Source organism: Dreissena polymorpha, chromosome 9 (assembly GCF_020536995.1).
Source record: "Dreissena polymorpha isolate Duluth1 chromosome 9, UMN_Dpol_1.0, whole genome shotgun sequence".
NCBI classification, from domain to species: Eukaryota; Metazoa; Mollusca; class Bivalvia; order Myida; family Dreissenidae; genus Dreissena; species Dreissena polymorpha.
The window spans coordinates 30,234,392-30,255,306 of record NC_068363.1 but is presented as its reverse complement, the minus strand read 5'-3'; the positions used below and the strand labels follow the sequence as shown (position 1 = coordinate 30,255,306).

General features: G+C 36.9%; 3 protein-coding genes across 7 annotated transcripts in view; 2 read left to right on the top strand and 1 right to left on the bottom strand.

The window, feature by feature from the left end:
• The window catches only part of LOC127845104 (uncharacterized), a 443,587-nt gene that overhangs the window by 88,459 nt on the left and 334,213 nt on the right, over nt 1-20,915 (bottom strand).
• The window catches only part of LOC127845103 (uncharacterized), a 365,628-nt gene that overhangs the window by 189,144 nt on the left and 155,569 nt on the right, over nt 1-20,915 (top strand). For 3 of the 6 annotated variants that reach the window (XM_052375808.1, XM_052375809.1, XM_052375807.1), the window contains exons 2-5: nt 3,111-3,778; nt 4,079-4,237; nt 14,111-14,402; nt 15,504-17,501. In XM_052375808.1, the coding sequence (XP_052231768.1) occupies nt 3,248-3,778; nt 4,079-4,237; nt 14,111-14,402; nt 15,504-17,501 (2,980 nt within the window). In that variant the 5' untranslated portion in view covers nt 3,111-3,247. Of the gene's footprint in view, nt 1-2,715; nt 2,911-3,110; nt 3,779-4,078; nt 4,238-14,110; nt 14,403-15,503; nt 17,502-20,915 lie in introns of those variants that run through there. The other 3 variants (XM_052375806.1, XM_052375810.1, XM_052375811.1) reach the window with 2 other exon arrangements.
• Nucleotides 1-20,915, top strand: part of LOC127845106 (uncharacterized) — a 271,505-nt gene that overhangs the window by 243,827 nt on the left and 6,763 nt on the right. The gene's annotated exons all lie outside the window — the stretch shown is intronic.

Here is a 20,915-nt window from a genome sequence, read left to right as displayed (position 1 = left end):
TACTTCTATTACTACTACTACTATTACTATTAGTTGTATACTACCATTATTGCTACTGCTTCGTTTTGAACTACTACTACTTTTATGTACTAATCAAAATATATTGTAAGTTCAAATTGCTCAATCATTATTACATAGCCCTGTGAGCGTGAAAATCAACGACCAGTGATAGTTAATCAATAACGGGCGGTAACGACCAATACAAAAGTGCATTAAAACATTATCGATTATTCTGCTATCTTAGCATAACTTCTTTCTTTTGTAAGAACAGGCAGTCATATATACGTGTGTTGAGTTTCGCTCTGTACTTGGAAAAATAATAAGGCTGATAATATATTTGATAACAAAACCCTGATATATGTTTCCACTTACCTCTCAATAGAGCTGCTTTTATCAATAACGTCATTAGTATCACGACAGAAGATTATGTTCAGAAAAAATCTCAAATGATGAAACTATTGTGATTGTGTGACACTTCTAATCGAAAGCGGGGACGCTGTAGGATTTGCATAGTATACATTCATAAACATGATCAATTGCAAAGGTAGTTTACAATAGCTTATTGTAAGATTGGATTGCAATTTGTGTTTGTGTAATTAAATTCATATTCAGCCCATGATCAAATAACCGAATTATCTGTAAAATCTGTGGTATTTGTCGTATAACTGCTGATCTAAGAAGTTGTTTCATCAGATTTAAATACGACCAAATTTAAATAGATATACAGGGGTGTGATTTTTCCGCGGATTTCCGCGGATCAGGTTGTCCCAGATGTCACTTCTGAGATTTGCGTAAATTCGTTTTAAAAAATGTGGGGGATAGGGGCTACCACCGATTCCGCGGACATATTTCATAAGCGGCCAGAAATATCCGCGGCCTGCGAAATCTCTCCGCATTTTACACTGGTAGATTCTTCCTAAGCATTTTTAAAGCGAGCCATATAATTGGCTGTCGTTTCCCAATCTTCCAATTAAAATCGTGTTCTTAAAATGCGCTCTGTGATTTGTTTGCAAATGGCGCCGTTGTGAAGAGAAAATTAAGATTATTGAAATAACAAATAGCAATCGAATAAACGACTGAAATCACCTAGTCTGATAGGAATAATGAAATGTGTTTGTCAAAAAAAGACCACGTTTTAGATACAAGCAACACATATTTTGTTAAGAAATGTGCCCACTGAATTTGTGTCACGGAAACCAGTGTTTGCAAATTGGAGTTTAGTCTATTCGAGAAGTAAAACAATTTAGAAGAGTATCGTTCGAACATGGAAATAGACAAACATGTTTTGATTTTTATATGTCTGTGGGTCTGTGTATAATCAGATTCATATGCATATTCTGCTTTATTATGTTTGTCACGCTGTTCAGTTAACTGAAATAGCTTTGAACTGATTGAAGATGTGAAATGCAAGATATTGAAAGGTAAACAAATTAAATAATTAAGTATATTAAGTTAACTCAGTTAATACATCATTAACACCAGAAGAACACTCAAGTGTGTTTGTTTATATTTAGTCTATTAACTGTAATTCAATACATTGAAAAACTTCTGCTATTGATCACACTAAATACTTACTTAACAGTTTACTTTGCATCCTCAGTATGTTAAATGTGAAGTTTAACAGGTTTTTATAAAGAAATATTGTTATGAAGTTCAAAAAGTTGTTTATTTTAATGTCTGTTTTTATGTTTGTCATTTCGTTATGCGCGCCATTCGCATAGTCAATATCAGTCAACATAATTTTCCTCCCCTCTGACTTTGCCTCAATCACACCCCTGATATATGTTAAGCCTATGTTATGGAACAAAATAGTTCTAAACAACGCCGGTACATTGTAATGTAAAATGCACATGCTTGATTGAGTTAAATCGAACTTGTTGCAAACGTACATTTTATGTCAACAGAATTAACATTAACATTTATGTTTGTGAAACAATCTATAGTTACACTTACTGAAATTGCAGAAGTTATGGGACTTTTTTTTTAATTTTTAGGGGCATGTCTATAATATAGACTTATTTAAATACAGTTTCTCCCTTGTTCACGCTTAGGTTTGTGTATTTATATAGATATATTGAGCATGTTCACCTCCTTAAAAATGTTATAACTAGTCAACAGTATTGTTGATTGCGTGCTTCGCATTATGAGCTCACGTATATTATTAAATTTTATTGTGTAACAAAAAAAAATATAAATAAACTATTTAGTGATGCACGTTTGCATTTCGTTAAGTAAATAACCGAACTTGTATTAAGTATTGTGATGAATCGTTTATTTAATATGTTATTGTATCATATCGTTTTGTATGTGTTAAACTTTCTTCTGTCCCAGATCATTTCTGTGTAAACCCTTCTTAAGTAAGCGCGCGGTAACTTCAGCATCAAAGAGCGTAGACGTACGCATTAAATCTAGAATATCAACAAATGGATAATCTATATTTAAAGTTCTGATTGTCGTATAGTAATTGTATTTCTGTGTTGATGTGTTGTATTATAAATGGAATTAGTTACAGTCGCATATTTCTTACAAATTAAAATCCGATCCTTTACGGAAACAGTAAATAACAATCAGCTCATGTTACTTATTACTGAAATAAGACTAGGGTCTTAATCTATGGACTGATATGCCCTTATTCAGCCAAGGTGAACAATAATGGCAATAAGCTATTTGATTGGATGATAGTATGTATTAAGTTTTCGTGGTTGTTGTTTCCAGCAATGAGCATATGAAAAGAGGATAATGGATAGACAGAAAATTGAAAAAAGAATATTTTTTAATTTGAAAAAAGTATAGTGCATTCCTGGGCCGTCTAAAGTGCTTCTATCCAGGAGCTTCAGGGAACACCTGACTGGCACCTGGCCAAGGCGTCATCCTGGACTACACCGGTGGCCTTCAAGCCTTCTGTTCCACGTGTTTATTTATTCGGGATTGTTACATCAATTTCCTCTGATAACCCCACCACCTCTAGTGTTGGAAATTATTGTTTATTAACTAAACTTTAGTTATTTATCTAGTTAAGAAAATTAAGAATGATATGCCTTACGTTTCAGTTGGTTTTATTCTTTGAACAGACGATATAAGTTTTGTAAAATATACTTATTTAATTATAGGACAAATAAAGCAACCAAGATAACATGATCAGAGGATGCTCACAGACAAGAACATTTATGACGTGCCATAATACCATCTACTCCTCGGTTGTCCACAAACTAACTCTCTACTAAATGGTTCATTTAGTCTCCTGGGGATGGCTGCTGACACCAACATCTTCACCGATAAGCAGACCAATAACTGGTTCAAAGCGTGCATTGCCCTCAGTTTGACAAAGGATGGATTGACTGACTTTGTTGTGACGGAATTATTAAACGTCCAAACAATAGTTGGTAGAAGTTGTGGACAATGCTTTATTCAAAACCTTATACCGTGCTCAACTCAGTACGTGTGTAAAAAGAGGAAAGGAAATAACTGTTCTTTCCACAATTCACAACAACGAAAGTCATGTCAGACATGTGATAAAGTGAAACAAGATATCACATTGTTACACAGATTTGAACGTCCTAGTTGGGCAAACACTAAAGCTGAATTATGGGCGACGGATCCGTGGGAAATCGGTAAATGCTACCTCCCACCGGACGGATATAGCAGCGTATCATCTGTGCAAGAATCTGACTTCAATGGTGTGGTTAGCATTGTGTTGAACTGCAAGCATTTCGAGACATGCCTCTCCGCCGCATGTCTATCACCGCCTCCACCTGATAAGAAATGCCCGCTAGAAAAGGTATTCTTAAAATATACCAGTCTAATGGGCTGAATATGTGATTATTTTTTTCAAAGTTTAGTTTGTTAACTGAATCATCATATTACTATGTTTTGTGACGCGATGTATGTCATGCAATTATTTCTCATTGTATCAAATATGCAAGTCTTATTTAAAATTAAAAAATATAGTCTTTTCATATTTAAGCATTTTTTAAATCACGTGTAATAACTTTGACTCTGACAGGCCATGTGTGTGTAGGTTTACCTCAATGCTGCTTCTCTTGGTCTTTAACATCACAACGATCCTTTCTCTCTTTAGGTCCGACAAATAGGCCGAGATGTACGCCACACTGCCGACTGCAAGGTTACAGATGCTGATCTGCAGTACTTCTATCTGACACTGACCACCCTACTTGCTGATCCAGTCCGCTTATTGCATGATACCTCAGCGACAGAAGCGCGCAGGAAACTCAGTGATGTAAATTTATTGTGTTTGTGTTGTTTGTTGTTATATAAAGACGTATATTTAATATATAAAGAATGCTTGCAAGGAATATGTGTACTACAAGGTGTTTGATTGTGTCATTAGAAAATTACGCTTAAACTCTTTTTAATGGAAATATGAACATCAGTGCTTTTGTCCGTTGTCCGTCGTGCGTTGTCTTGTTGTGCGACGTCAACATTTGCCTTGTTCACTCTCTAAAGGCCACATTTATTGTCCAATCTTCATGAAATTTAGTCAGAAGATTGGTTTCAATAATATCTTGGATTAATTCGAAAATGGTTACGTTTGCTTGAAAAACATGGCTTCCAAGGAGCGGGGCATTTTTCCTAATATGGCTATAGTAAAATCTTGTTATCACTCTAGTGGCCACATTTATTGTCTGATATTCATGAAACTTGGTCAGAAGATTCATCCCAGTAATATCCTGGACGAGTTCGAATATGATGCCGGTTGGTTGAAAAGCATGGCCGCCAGGGGGCGGGGCATTTTTCCTTAAATGGCTATATTAAAATCTTGTTAACACTCTAGAGGCCACAAATATTTTTCGATCGTCATGAAACTTGCTCAGAATATTTGTCCCACTGATATCTTTGATGATTTCAAAAATGGTAACCTTTGCTTTAAAAACATGGCTGCCAAGGGGCGTGGCATTTTTCCTTGTATGGCTATAGTAAAATATTGTTAACACTCTAGAGGCCACATTTATTGTCCAATCTTAATGAAACTTGGTCAGAAGATTGGTCTCTATAATATCTTGGATGTGTTCGAAAATGGTGCCGGTTAGTTGAGAAACATGGCCGCCAGGGGGCGGGGCATTTTTCCTTATATGGCTATAGTAAAACCTTCTTAACACTCTAGAGGCCACATTTATTTCCAATCTTTATGAAATATGGTCAGAAGATTTGTCTTAATGATATCTTGGACGAATTCGAAAATGGTTTCGTTTGCTTGAATAACATGGCCGCCAAGGGGCGGGGCATTTTTCCTTATATGGCTATATGAGGCTAGAGTAAAATCTTGTTAACACTTTAGAGGCCACATTTATAGTACGATCTTCATGAAACTCGGTCAGAAGATTCATCCAAATAATATCTTGGATGAGTTCAAAAATGATGCCGGTTGGTTGAAAAACATGGCCACAACAGAGGCGGGCTATTTTCCTTATATGGCTATAGTAAAACCTTGTTAACACTCTAGAGGTCACATTTATTTTCCGATCATCATGAAACTTGGTCAGAAGATTTGTCCTAATAATATCTTGTTATCTCAGTTGAGCGAGTGTGGGCCTATCAGGCCCTCTTGTTAAGACATATTTATCCCCACGCTGTTTGAAAAGCGTGGGGATATTGTGGTTATCTCCGCCGTCCGTCAGTCCGTCCGTTTGTCTGTCCGTCCTGGCCACTATCTCCTCCTTCACTATAAGCACTAGAACCTTGAAACTTACACACATGGTAGCTATGAGCAGTGCCTTCCCCAGGAATTTTTTCAGGCGCCCCGGGGCCGATCGGGGGTGGGATCACCCCTCCCGACGTTGATTTTTTTAATTTATTTTACGTGTCAATACACGTTCTGTGGTGCGTTATACCTCAAAGAAAAACAGCGTCAAAAGACGTCATTTGTTGCGCTATGACTCTTAAAAAAAATCCCCCAGTCATTTAAAAATATATTTTTTTTATATTGTTTAATTGTTTTAAAACTTTTCCGCACAGATAGTAAAATCCCGACTCGAATGATTCCCCAATACATCCGTTTCAACCCGACTCTATTACTGTATACTTACTATTTTTAAAGTTTCTATTTATTACCCGATAATCCCGTTTATTCCGTTTTTATCTATCTCTTTCTGGTAAATATTTACGATAAAAGCTTTCAGTTATTTCTTTAACACAAACCTTGCCATTTTTTAAGTGACTATTTATAAATTTGATGAAATATTGCCTCTGAATATGTGTCAATCCCCTGACCTGTTGTGTGCTTGTTAAAACGCTAAATACACGCCATTTGGATGCAATAGACGCGACGTTGTACATGCTGCAAAATTTTCGCGCTCTTTTTAATTGAGAAAAAGATTTGACACAAAATTAATTTGCACTGCTAATCTGAAGCAAAAATATATAACGTTTTGGTTACATTTACATTCGGAAGTGTGTTTCGGATTAAAAATGCGTTAACATCGACTTACGGGAATGGGTTTCGGATTACAAATTTAATTATTCCCATTTGAGATTTCAACAAATATTAACCGTTGCGTTATAAATTCAACGATAATTTGTTTCAACACTTTACGAGTGGAATAAATGTTTTGACGGAATCATTTATGAAATTCACGTTGTCCACGAGGATCACGGCCGGTTGCCATCATCAGTCTTCTAACTATCGATTAACGGACGAAACATTTACAAGTGTGCGTAATTAATTCAACGAAAATTTGTTAAAGCGCATTACGTGTCAAATAAATGTCAGAAAAACGAGGTTAATCAGTTCTATAAATGGACATGTTGAAATATACATGTACTGGAATTAAATAAATTGTTATCACATAGTTGTAACCGGGAGTCATTTGCACAACTTACTCGCTATAATAATTAATTGTTTACCACTTGCAATTAATTTCTCGTATTAATTATGAGTCATCGGTAACACTTGTTTACAGTAAAAAGGTGTGATGATGATGCCCTAAACCGTCTTTAATGTTCTGTACTGTACTAATTACCGGTTTATATTACTCAAATGGTACAACTTCTTACTAATCAAGCTGCGATAAACTCTAACTTCATGCCCGACGTCAATCAAAAATAATGGTCGATAGTTAACCCCGCCCTCATAAGCATTCGCGTTACCGATTGGACGATGAACTTCACAGTTTGACGACTGGAAAGTTACCAGATACAGCCTTGTCAGCATTTAAATGACCGTGTAATGTGGCTAGAATAATCGATACGCGCGTCATGCTATTCTCTTATCAGTGGATTATCCATTACCCCATGTGGTGTTTATGGCGATTACTTGTGAAAGTAGGTACCGAGTGCTCTTTTAAAACAGGGAATATTGATACACTGATAGGGATACCTTGATTTTTTTGGACAATCTTCACTTTCTTTTACTGAAGAATACACTGATCGGAAAATTTCAAGCGCCCCGGGGACTCTGATTTCGAAATTCAAGCGCCCCGGCAAGGGGCGCTTTAATGGCCTGGGGAAGACCCTGCTATGAGCATATATGCGACCCTGCACTTTTTGGAATTTTGATCTGATCCCTGGGTAAAATGTTATGGGGGTTGGGGCGGGGTCGGGTCAGAGATTTTCACTCATTTTTTATGTTATTTTACATTAACTTCTTCATTTCTGCACAGATTTACTTCAAATCGATACTAAACCTCTCTTATGACAATACGGTCAATCTCAACTACGCATGGCCCCATTACCAACCCTGGGGCATCCCGCCTTCATAGACCACACCCACCCAAAATTGTCTTTTACTATAATTTCTTCATTTCTACACCGATTCACTTCAAATTGATACTGAAATTCTCTTATGATAATACGGTCAATCTCAACTATGATTGACAATACGGTCAACCCCAGTATGCATGGCCCCATTGCAAACACTGAGGCGCCCCACCCATATAGGCCACTCCCACCCAAAATTGCCTTTTACTATAACTTCTTCATTTCTACACCGATTCACTTCTAATAGATACTGAACTTCTCTTATGACAATACGGTGAATCTCAACTATGCATTGCCCCATAACCAACCCTGGGGCACTCCTGGGTCAAATGTGGGGATACGCATCGGCCTTTGCCGCGCCATTTCTAGTTATAGCTAGGCTCAACATTTAGGGTAAAGTTACTTCTTCCTAAAGCCAAAATAGGGAGAATTGGTAATAACTTGGGAGAAATTGTACATTTGCGTCATAGATCTTAGTTTTACATATATTTTGGGGCAACTTAAAGGACGAGTGGTTTCTGTTCAGCGTTCAATCAACTCTTCACTTTTTTTTATACAATAAGACATATTAAGTGTAAACAACCTACATGTTTCTTATTTCTCATTGATTGTTGATAATGATGGTACTTTTAATTATTTTTTTTCCTGAACAGGTGTATGAAATAAGCTTCCATTGTAACAAACCAGTAATGTTCAGAATCATTTTACTTCCATGTTAATTTTAAGCAATTCAACATTAAATAAAATGCATATTTTGTTACAAATATTTGTTTTAAATTAAAAATTAATTTAAAATCTCATTTTAAAGCAGATATTCCAAATCTGACCTGTAAATGAGCCCCATATTTATTGCCAGTGCTAGGTTACCTCTGCCCATCAATGGACCATTTAAGTTTGCTTAAGCATAGTTATTTGTAGCCAGCACAAGGCAATTAATCAAGGCATCATCTATGAACAATTTTAAGAAGTCTTAAAGCTCCAGACTCTTCTTTTGAATGTTCAAATTTGCATGACCTGTAAATGGGGCAACTTATGACTGAGAATCCTCCCAAGTCCAATCCTCCACATCAAATTGATTTTAATCAATCAATATCTGGCACAAAGTAAATCATTTAAAGGGGAAGAGCTTACTTTACCTTCATGAAATTAATGTGCGAAATTAATATTCCATGGGGGAACAAATCGCCCACTCGCGAGATCTCTGATATACAGTACAGGCAATGTGTACTTTGACAAAAACACGTGTCCGCGGTGTTCAATTTTCCCGATGGGTGACATTTCGCGGGGGGCGGACACGCTACTGACCGCGGTGTTCGGCGAACACCCGAAATTGCGGCGATTGCACGCTATCGTTAACGGGAACACCCGTGATCACCGCGATGCTGCGCAGCCACCGTAAACACCTTTCTGCGAGGGTCATTCACACGTTTTAAATGTACATTTACAAAATAAAATCATATACTTCATGTACATGTAGATATTATGTGCACATTTTTTATGTGTACTTAAACTCGGGCAGTACGTTAAGTCGGAAACTAAAACTAAGTGTTGAGATGATCAATACCATTAACTTTTATGGTATTAATCAATGCAATTGCCCTTTTTGTTTTCACAAAATTGGGTTTCATTTTTCCCGATTTCCAGAAAATGACTTGTGCATGTTGCATGAAATCTAAATATAGCGTGTTACAGCGTGTTTGATTTTTATTTTATTCAGATGAAATGTCAATTCCAAATCATTCGCGAGCTACCCTGGTACTTGAGAAGAAATTCACTACGAAACTTTTAATTGAAATTAAAAGATCCCAATGTTGTCTGCGCTACGAAGATTTTGTGTCAAAAATAAATACACCCACGCCAATTTTTGCGCGCTTTTTATGGTTTAGAACAAAGAAAATGAAAATATCATGGGCATATATACATGTATTTATTTGTGGCTACAATTTGTAACAGAACATGAACTCTACAGAACGCGCACACTTGGCGTCAGGTGATTTACGAATGTTAAAATACACCTGTTCTGATTGGGCGCTTATTTCATCAAATCTTTAAATAGAAACATATGCAGAAATTCATTTGATAGTTTAGAGATATGGCGAACGTTTGTGATTTTTGCATTTCTATCACACTTTTATCGTCAACATTGACCAGAATTTGCATGAAATCGGAAATCTCGGGATTATCGGGTAATGGACAGAGACGGGAATTTTTGCATGTATGCGGTAATCGATTGTGATTGTTCGTAATTTCGTTAATTATTTAGACACCAAACGACACCTATAACATTCAAACGCAAGGTAGATTCTTTCTGCAAATTGGTACCGACCTATGTTAATGTTCAATAATTTATTTCTGGCGAACACGATGAACACTGCGGTAGATATTATGGGTCCGCGGTGATTCGCGGTGTCCACCTTATGGAAAACGGCCCCCGCAAATATTTTATTTGAACACCCATCGCGGGGGTCGTTTGGTAAGCGAACACCGTAAAATGAACACTGCAACGAGTGGCGTTTGTCAAAGTACACGTTGCCTGTACTGTAAGCATGGTTTAATAATAATGGAAATGATGTATTCTAACAATTATTCATTATATATAAATTAATATGCAACAGGGAGCATTCCAGCTACGACTGCGCAATCGAAAGTGCCCATTTGACAAAAGACTGCGCGCTCAAAAGTTCCCTTGTGACAAAATAGCCACCCTGCTCTTATAAAATCCTAGCTGGAGCACTGTAAACACTGCTTTAATGAAATTCATCTAGTTCAGTCAACGATTTTTATTTTATTTCCAGTGATATTCATTCAATGAATATCAATGATTGAATATCACTGGAAATAAAGTCAAACTTGTTGACTGAACTAGAACCAGTTAATTGGACCTAAATTGACACGGCAAATCTTACTTTCATCAAATATCAATATAATCAAGCACCTTAAAGACTTTGAAATATTCCATCTTTTGGGAAAAATATATTGAAAATCACATTATTGAACGGAGATATTGAAATCATATAATAACACGACAGTGAATAATTAGAAGAATGAATTAAGGCTTTATTTAAACGGACGCCAATATGCATTTAACAATTGTCAATATGGGAATTTTTATTCCCCTTGTCCAAGAAGAAGAGGTATATTGTTTTGCTGGATGTCGGTCGGTCTGTCTGTCTGTACAGAAGTCTGAATGTCAGTAGACCAGTTCGTTTTCCGATCCATAACTCAATAAATTGACCGATTGGCTTGGCACTATATATGTGCATTGGCCTTGGATAGTAGATGACCCCTATTGAAATTGGGGTCAAAAGGTCAAAGGTCAAGGTCACTATCACACTCAGTGTGCAAATCGTTTTCGATGAATAACTGGTGGACGAATATACCGATTGGCTTGATACTTCACATGTGCGTTGGCTATAGTAAATAACCCCTATTGAAATCAGGGTCACTAGGTCAAAGGTCAATGTAACTATCACACTAAGTGTGAAAATTGTTTCTGATTAATAACTCCTCAACGAATTAACCGATTGGCTTGATACTTCACATGTGCATTGGCCTTGGACAGTAAATAACCCTTATTTAATTTGGGCCACTAGGTAAAAGGTCTAGGTCACTTTCACACCAAGTGTGAAAATCGTTTCTGATCAATAACTCGTCAAGGAAAAGACTGATTGGCTTTATATTAAATATGTGCATTGACAAAGGACAGTAGATGAACCATATTCAAATTTCGATCACTATGTTAAAGGTCAAGGTCACTATCACACTAAGTGTGAAAATCGTTTCCAATCAATAACTTGTCTACCAATTGATCGATTGGCTTGATACTTCACATGTGCGTTGGCCTTTGATAGTAGATAAACCCTATTGAAACTGGGGCATAAAGGTCAAGGTCACTATCACACTAAGCGTGACAATCGTTTCCGATCAATAACTCATCAACGAATAGACCGATTGGCTTGATACCTCACATGTGCTTTGGCTATAGTAAATAACCCCTATTGAAATCAGGGTCACTAGGTCAAAGGTCAATGTAACTATCACACTAAGTGTGAAAATTGTTTCTGATTAATAACTCCTCAACGAATTAACCGATTGGCTTGATACTTCACATGTGCATTGGCCTTGGACAGTAAATAACCCTTATTTAATTTGGGCCACTAGGTAAAAGGTCTAGGTCACTTTCACACCAAGTGTGAAAATCGTTTCTGATCAATAACTCGTCAAGGAAAAGACTGATTGGCTTTATATTAAATATGTGCATTGACAAAGGACAGTAGATGAACCATATTCAAATTTCGATCACTATGTTAAAGGTCAAGGTCACTATCACACTAAGTGTGAAAATCGTTTCCAATCAATAACTTGTCTACCAATTGATCGATTGGCTTGATACTTCACATGTGCGTTGGCCTTTGATAGTAGATAAACCCTATTGAAACTGGGGCATAAAGGTCAAGGTCACTATCACACTAAGCGTGACAATCGTTTCCGATCAATAACTCATCAACGAATAGACCGATTGGCTTGATACCTCACATGTGCTTTGGCCATGGACAGTAGATGACCCTTATTGAAATTGGGGTCACTGGGTCAAAGGTCAAGGTCACTATCATAATAAGTGTGAAAATAGTTTCCAATAATTAACTCGTCAACAAATTGACCAATTGGCTTGATACATCACATGTGCATTGACCTTGGATAGTAGATGACCCTATTGAATTTGGATCACTTTGTCAAAGGTCGAGGTCACTATTGCACTAGGTGTGAAAATTGTTACCGATCAATAAATCATCAACGAGTTGACCAATTGTGTGAAAATAGTTTCTGATGAATAACTTGTAAACGAATGGACCAATGGGCTTGATACTTCACATGTCACATGATGTGCATTGGCCTTGGGCAGAAGATGACCCCTATTGAAATAGAGGTCACTATGTCAAAGGTAAAGGTCACTTATCACACTAAGTGGTTTCCGATTAATAACTCGTCAACCAATTGACCCATTGGCTTTATACTTCACATGTGCATTGGCCTTGGACAGTAGATGATTCCTATGGAAATTGAGGTCACTAGTTCAAATGTCAAGGTCACTATCACACTAAATGTGAAAATCGTTTCCAATCAATAATTCATCAACCAATCAACCAATTTGCTTGATAGTTCACATATGCATTGGTCCTGGTTAATAGATGACTGCTAATGAAATTTGAGTCAACAGGTAAACACTAAATGTGAAAATTGTTTCCGATCAATAACTTGTCAGAAAATTGACCGATTGGCTTGATACTTCACAGGTGCATTGGCCTTGGACAGTAGATGACCCCATTGAAATTGGGGTCACTAGGTCAAAGGTCAATGTCACTAACACTTAGTGTGAAAATCGTTTCCGATCAATAACTCATTGACTGATTGGCTTGATTCTTCACATGTGCATTGACCTTGAACAGTAAATGACACCTCTTGAAATTGGGGTCAGTAGGTCAAAGGTCAAGGTCACTATCACACTAAATGTGAAAATTGTTTCTGATCAATAACTGGTCAACATATTGACCGATTTTGGCTTGATACTTTACATGTGCATTGGCCTTGGACAGTAGATGATCCCTAGTGAAATTGGGGTCACTAGGTCGAAGGACAAGATCACTATCACTCTAAATGTGAAACTCGTTTCCGATCAATAACTTGCCAATCAATTCACCGATTGACTTGATACTTCACATGTGTATTGGCCATGGACAGAAGATAACCCCTTTTGAAATTGGGGTCACTAGGTCAAAGGTCAAGGTCACTGTTACACACTAAGTGTGAAATCGTTTCCCATCAATAACTCGTCAACTGATTCACCGATTGGCTTGATACTTTACATTTACATTGGCCTTGGACAGTTGATGACCCCTATTGAAATTTTGATCACTATGTCAAAAGTCATGGTTACTGGCACAGAAAGTTGAAAAAGCGATTCTGATTAATAAGTCGTCAACGAATCGAACGGCTTGATACTTCCCATGGGCATCGGCCTTGGACAGTAGATGACCCCTAACGAAATGAGGGTCACTAGGTCAAAAGTCAAGGTCACTGTCACAATAAGTATGAAAATTGTTTCCGATCAATAACTCATGAATGAATTGACCGATTGCCTTGATACTTCAAATGCGCAATGGCCTTGGACAGTAGATGGCCCCTATTGAAATTGTGGTCACTAGTTCAAAGCACTATTTTGGGAGCATATGTCTCCGACTGCGGAACACTTGTTTATAGGTTTTTCTGCCCTGCAAACTTTTCACTACTTGGTCTGTTGTATAATATACAAACACATATTATATAATAATTTACTTTGATATCACCAAAATGCGAAACTGTGTTGATAAAAGTCTACAAATGCAAATACTGTATGTAGTTGCAGAATGATCGTCTTTCACTTGACGACTTTGGCAAGTTGTTGAAAGAAGCCAATCAGACCCTTACACAAGCAAAAGAGACCGGGGAACGTTTTTCCAAAGAGGCTGAAAGGACCCTACATGAAGGTCTGAATACCTTAGAGGCTACAATACAGGCTGGAAAAGATCGCATTGAAAACCAGACACAGGCAGGAGAAAAACGCATTGAAATTAAGACACAAGAAAGCATCAACCTCATAAATCGAACTGTGATTGAAAAGGAGCAAGACAAATACGAGCGAGGAGTAGCAGGTTTGTAAACAAGTTTAATTTTACAAAATCTATATAATCTTTTGTTATGAGCTATTTGCACACTACAAAAAGCATGTAATACCAAGAAGTCCAATCCAGGAAATTGATATGTCAAATCCGTTCAACTGCTATAGAAGCATTATGCGTTATGTTGATAACACCCATTAGCCTAAGACAAGTATCCTACTATTTAATCGAATAAATCCGTTATACTGACATAGACATCCAATTGCTGTATCAGGCTTATAATTTTTACCTACAGTTAGACTTATCCGTTTTATTTGCAAAAACACTACACTAGTGTTTTGGGCATATCTGTTATACTGGCACATACATTATACCGACGTGTCACTCATATCCATTGTACTGACACATACACTGTACTACACATGAAGTTAACACCACTTGTACTGACAAACACCATACTTATGTGTGGGACACATCAGTTTGACTGACCCAGATATTTTTCTGTAGTGTATGACAGGGTTGTCATACTTTGATGTTGGTTATCATGCTTCGGTGTCGGACACAACTAACTACTGCTACTACTACTATAAATACTACTACAACTACTACTACTTATACTACTACTACTACTACTACTACTACTACTACTACTACTACTACCACCACCACTACTACAACTACTACTACTACTACTACTTCTTCTAAACTACTACTACTACTACTACTACTACTACTACTACTACTACTACTATTACCACTACTACTACTATTACTACTACTACTACTACTACTACTACTACTACTTCTACATCTGCTACTACCACCACTACTACTACTACTTCTACTACTACGTCTATTTCTACTACTACAACTACTTCTTCTACGACTACTTCTAGTATTTGTAGTAGTAGTAGTTCTACTACTTCTATCTCTACTACTTCTACTACTACTACTACTACTACTAGTATTACCACTAGTTCTACTTCTACTAGGTCTTCTTATACTACTTATTCTACTAATTCTCCTACTACTACTAGTACTACTACTACTAATACATATAATTATAGAAATTCTTATTAAACTAATTATAGTAATTAATAATAAGTATAATAAAGTTAATTGCTCTTATTTTAGAATTGATCAAAGATATGAAGAAGTTTTACAACGACAACTTAAGTCACGTGCCTATATCTCCATTGAATGACAACGTCGATGAAAAATTACTTGACCTGTATATGTCGCCAAAAATTTTCTCAATGTGCAAGGACAAAGGGGTCTTTACACAAAAGAACAAACGGGTAACGAAATACAAAGATGTGTTTCAAACAGATAACAAAATGAACCGACGAATATTTCTTCAAGGTGAGGCGGGGTCAGGTAAAACAACATTCTTGGGAAAGTTGGCCCTGGAATGGTGTAAGTCCACGTCTAGTCATATGGAGTCTTCAAAAAACACTGATTTAAAAACAATTGATGATCAAAATAAGTTAAGCTCATCCTCAACTTATTATGAACAATCGGATATGCCATGTGCATCGTCTGCAACTAACGACGACTCGGATACGTCAACTGCATCCACTGTAACTACTGAACTCTCGGATAAGTCTAGGGCATCATTTGAAACTACTGAAGAATCTGATATTTCTAGCTCATACGATTCTTTCTCAGAAGATAGTGACTCGTCATGCTACAGCCAGGCTATTGGTCACACCAATAACAGCTCAAATATATTTGCTGATGTGGATGCTCTTCAAGATTATATTTTCGTATTCTATATTACATTGAGAAATTTGGTAAAACGATTCGAGGTACATACCATGATCAAAGAACAAATTATAGACTCAATTTACTCCGAGGACGACCGTGAGAAGGCGTACAGACTGGTGAATGAGATCATGAAACGTGAACGTTGCTTGGTACTACTTGATGGTCTAGATGAGTGGACCGGGTCTGGAGATCATCACAACCTACCGACACTGGTATCAGTTTACAACCAATGTGTGATGTTAATAACAACACGGCCTTGGAAATTGGCTGAAGGTAAAGTTAAGCATTCGGAAATCGACGCAGTGTTTCAACTGGATGGAATAAATGAGCCGTTTGAGCTAAGCAGAATTATTCTTAGCCGCTTAGTAGCTAAGGCAGAGCTTGAAATAAAACATAAAGCATTTAAGCGTTACATATGGAATCAAAAGCTCAGCGAGTTGATATCAGCACCCATGATGCTCTCTGTAATTGTATGCTCATATGCAGAAGGAATAGAACTTAAAGGCTCTAAGTGTGAAATATACATCCTCTTACTGGAGAGTCTTTTTAAGAAAGCGAACAGTGAAATGCGTACATTTGAACAGTCTCCCTCTCCTTGCTTCAGAGGTACTCAATACATACAGCCCAATATGGAACGTCTGAATCGCCTTGCTGAAATGGCATTTCATTTGTTGTTTGTAAATGCAAAAGAAAACTCACTAGTGTTTAGTATTACAGAGTTGAAGAAATTCAAGATGGATGAACGAAAACAACAGGACTTTGTGCTAAAGTCTGGAATTTTATCGGCAAAACTAACTGCCTCTACACTGCGATCATCGTCATCATTTATGTTTATCCACAAGAGCATGCAAGAATTCCTCGCGGCGTATCATATCGCCTGCAATATGAATCTTATTGATGGTAGTATTTCTGTCTACCTTAACCGTCACCCGAAAGCCTATCTCGACATATCACAGGTGTTTATATTCCTGTGTGGACTGGATGTATCATGTGCGGAAAAGCTATCAAGCATGATGGATGAATGCGATGCTTTGAATACAAACCATTTTTCAGCCTGTCACAAAATGTTAAATAAAATCATACTTGCAGGGTTGAGAGAAGCTAATGCAAATGGATATTCCGACATTGCCCTTAAACTCAGTCACTTCTACTTCGATAACAACATCATTGACCTTCATAAGATTTGGGAAAATAACGCGGCTAATGCCATTGTGTTGAATGTTGACACCAATGAATGGGAACACTTAAAATACCAACGAATTTCACCTGGAAATGACGAATGTGCATCTCAGATTACATTTGACCTTCATTCGTGCCTGAAGCTGACATATTTAAAGCTAAGTGGACGTCGCATATTGGGAAAAGGTAAATATACAATAAGGTTCTTTTGTCAAATGTGTTTTCGTTATGTATAAGGCAAAGGTAATGCTATATTTTTGTATAGATCGCATTCCGATAAAATGTTTTCCGATTTTGCAGAAATAGCGGATATATATAAAAAAGAACGTGCACTTTAGTTATTTTATACAGCACAAGGCTTACAAAATATTCATTTTTAAACATGTGTGAACATGCCGTCATAAAAATATCAGAGAAACAAACCAATTAGTTTATCGCAGTGATGTGGTTTTCCCTTTTATTTTATTTGAGAGACTGGCGCTTTTTGATTCGTATAGTTTTATACCAGACAAATCGCACAAATAAAATATTTTAAGCATCATTACGCTATTATTGTATTCCAAAAGCCGTCAATAAAATACATATTACACTAGTAAACCTTAATTACGAATCCTCTTTCTCGAATTATATCAATGTTTTGTTTCCGATTTGTTTTTCCTATTGTGTGGTTATGTTTATGAAAGCAATTATCTTGAATAAACAATTAATGATTCCCAAGTTAATGACCGGCTTAGACAAATGCTTCCACTGTATTTAGTGCACTATTTAAGTGCATGCTACCTTATTATGTTTGAAGACCTAAAATGATTATAGTTTTAGTTTGTGATGAACAAACATTTCTCTGAAAATAAGATTACGAAAATAAAATAACTAAAACTTAAAACGCCTCAGGTATATTTGTGTTTCTTTTACCTGATCACACTAATTTTTAGCTCATCTTTTAAAAAAAAAATATGAGCTATTGTCATCACCTTGGTGTCGGCATCTGCGTCGGCGTTGGTGTCGGCGTCCGGTTAAGTTTTGCGTTTAGGTCCACTTTTCTCAGAAAGTATCAATGCTATTGCATTCAAACTTGGTACACGTACTTACTATTATGAGGGGACTGGGCAGGCAAACTTAGATAACTCTGGCATGCATTTTGACAGAATTATGTGCCCTTTTTATACTTAGAAAATTGAACATTTTGGTTAAGTTTTGCTTTTAGGTCCACTTTTCTCAGAAAGTATCAATGCTATTGCATTCAAACTTGGTACACTTACTATCATGAGGGGACTGGGCAGGCAAAGTTAGATAACTCTGGCATGCATTTTGACAGAATTATGTGCCCTTTTTATACTTAAAAAATTGAAAATTTTGGTTAAGTTTTGTGTTTAGGTCCATTTTATTCCTGAAGTATCAAAGCTATCATACTTGCAACACTTACGAACTATCATAAGGGGACTGTGCAGGCAAAGTAATGTAACTCTGACTGGCATTTTGACAGAATTATGTGCCCTTTTTATACATAGAAAATTGAAAATTTGTTTAAGTTTTGTGTTTAGGTCCACTTTATTCCTACAGTATCAAAGCTATTGCTTTCATACTTGCAACACTTATTAATTATCATAAGGAGACTGTGCAGGCAAAGTTACGTAACTCTGACTGGCATTTGGATGGAATTATGGGCCCTTTATACTTAGAAAATTGAAAATTTGGTTAAGTTTTGTGTTTTGGTCCACTTAACCCCTAAAGTATCATAGATATTGCTTTCATACTTGGAACACTCGCAAACTACCATAAGGGTACAGTAAAAGGACAAGTTGCATAACTTTGGTTGTCATTTTTACGGAATTATGGCCCTTTTTTGACTTAGTAACTTTGAATATATGGTAAAATTTTGTGTTTCGTTCCACTTTACTTCTTAAGTATCAAGGCTATTGCTTTCAAACTTCAAAAACTTTCGTGCTATCATGAGGTTACTGTACCTGGCAAGTTGAATTTTACCTTGACCTTTGAATGACCTTGACTCTCAAGGTCAAATTATTAAATTTTGCTAAAATTGCCATAACTTCTTTATTTATGATTTGATTTGATTGATACTTTGACAAAATTACTCTTACCTGACATACCACAATAGACTCCACCCAAACCATTCCCCGTGCCCTCCCCCCTCCCCCCCCCCCCCGAATCCCCCCCCCCTAATTTCTTTTTATTATTTTATATTTTTTTTAATATCATCTCACAAATGGCCACCACACCCTCACACTATACCCCCCCACCCCACCCCCCAAATTATTTTTTTTAAACGGTTAAAAAACACAAATATTTATTTTATTATTTTATGTTTGAAATACCGTCCAACCATCGCACCCAAGAATACCCCCCACCCCCCCCCCCCTCCCCCCACCCGAATCCCCCCCACCCGAATCCCCCCCACCCCCTATTTTTTTTTTTTTTTTTAAGATCATCTCACAAATTACCACCACACCCTCACACTATACCCCCCACACCCCCAAATTTTTTTTTGAAACGGTTAAAAAACACAAATATTTATTTTTATTATTTTATGTTTGAAATACCGTCCAACCACCAACCATCGCACCCATTTTTAATTTTTTTTTTTGCATTTTTGGAAGATAATGTAATAAATGTCCACACCCCCACACTATACACCCCTATTCACTCCACCCCTCCCTCCTTTGTGATTGAAAATGAGAGTCCCTTCACCTTTAAAAAGAAAATAGATGAGGCCAAAAAGAAAAATAGTTGTGTTTCAGGTCACCTCCTGAAAAAAAGTAGGGTCGGTAGGTAGGAAAAACTTATTATTATTTAAAATTCTTTTTATTTTTCATAAAGGTCATTGACTACATTTAAATAGATCCTTGCTGTTCGTCAGAAATAAAATGATTGTTTTTGTTTATCTCTAAATTACGTGTTGCTACAAATTAGTTGACAGGAGCAGGCCAATCCCGAAGGAAGGCTCATTGTAAGCTCGACTGTCCAACAGACAAAAAAATTCACATTTTCTTCAGCAGCAAACCCACGAACTTCCAGTTTCGATCGCTTCGACTGTGCTGGGTGGTATCGGTGCCATACATTCTTTAAAGTCATGGAGTTTGAATAAGAATTCAAAGACTTTGTTCCGGCGTGATGAAAACATTTGTTCAAATTGACGGACAAAATGGACGACGCCATGTTTACAATCAAACGGAACGCCGGATATCAATTTTGCGGGAAAAAACAGACTGGTCCCCCGATTGCACAATGTGTATAATATAAAGCGTTCGCGGTGACGGGATGTTATTTTGCAGGTCACAATACAATAATTCTGGTAATCGCCGAATTCGACCGGACGGAGATGGAAAAAAATCGCCGAACTCGGAACTCGACGGGGAAAAATTAACAAAAAAGGCAAATATTGGATAATAAGTTTTTGGGTCGGCCCCAAAAAGATAGGGTCGGTCGGGTGACCGGAAACACAACTATTTTTCTTTTTGGCCTGAGCGGTCTGCACCCGCAAGGCGGTGCTCTTGTTTACAATGTTGTATCGACCGAATACAAAACTATGCCATTTCAGGTCACTAGACTACTCTGTAAAATTAAAGAACAATTTAATTTACA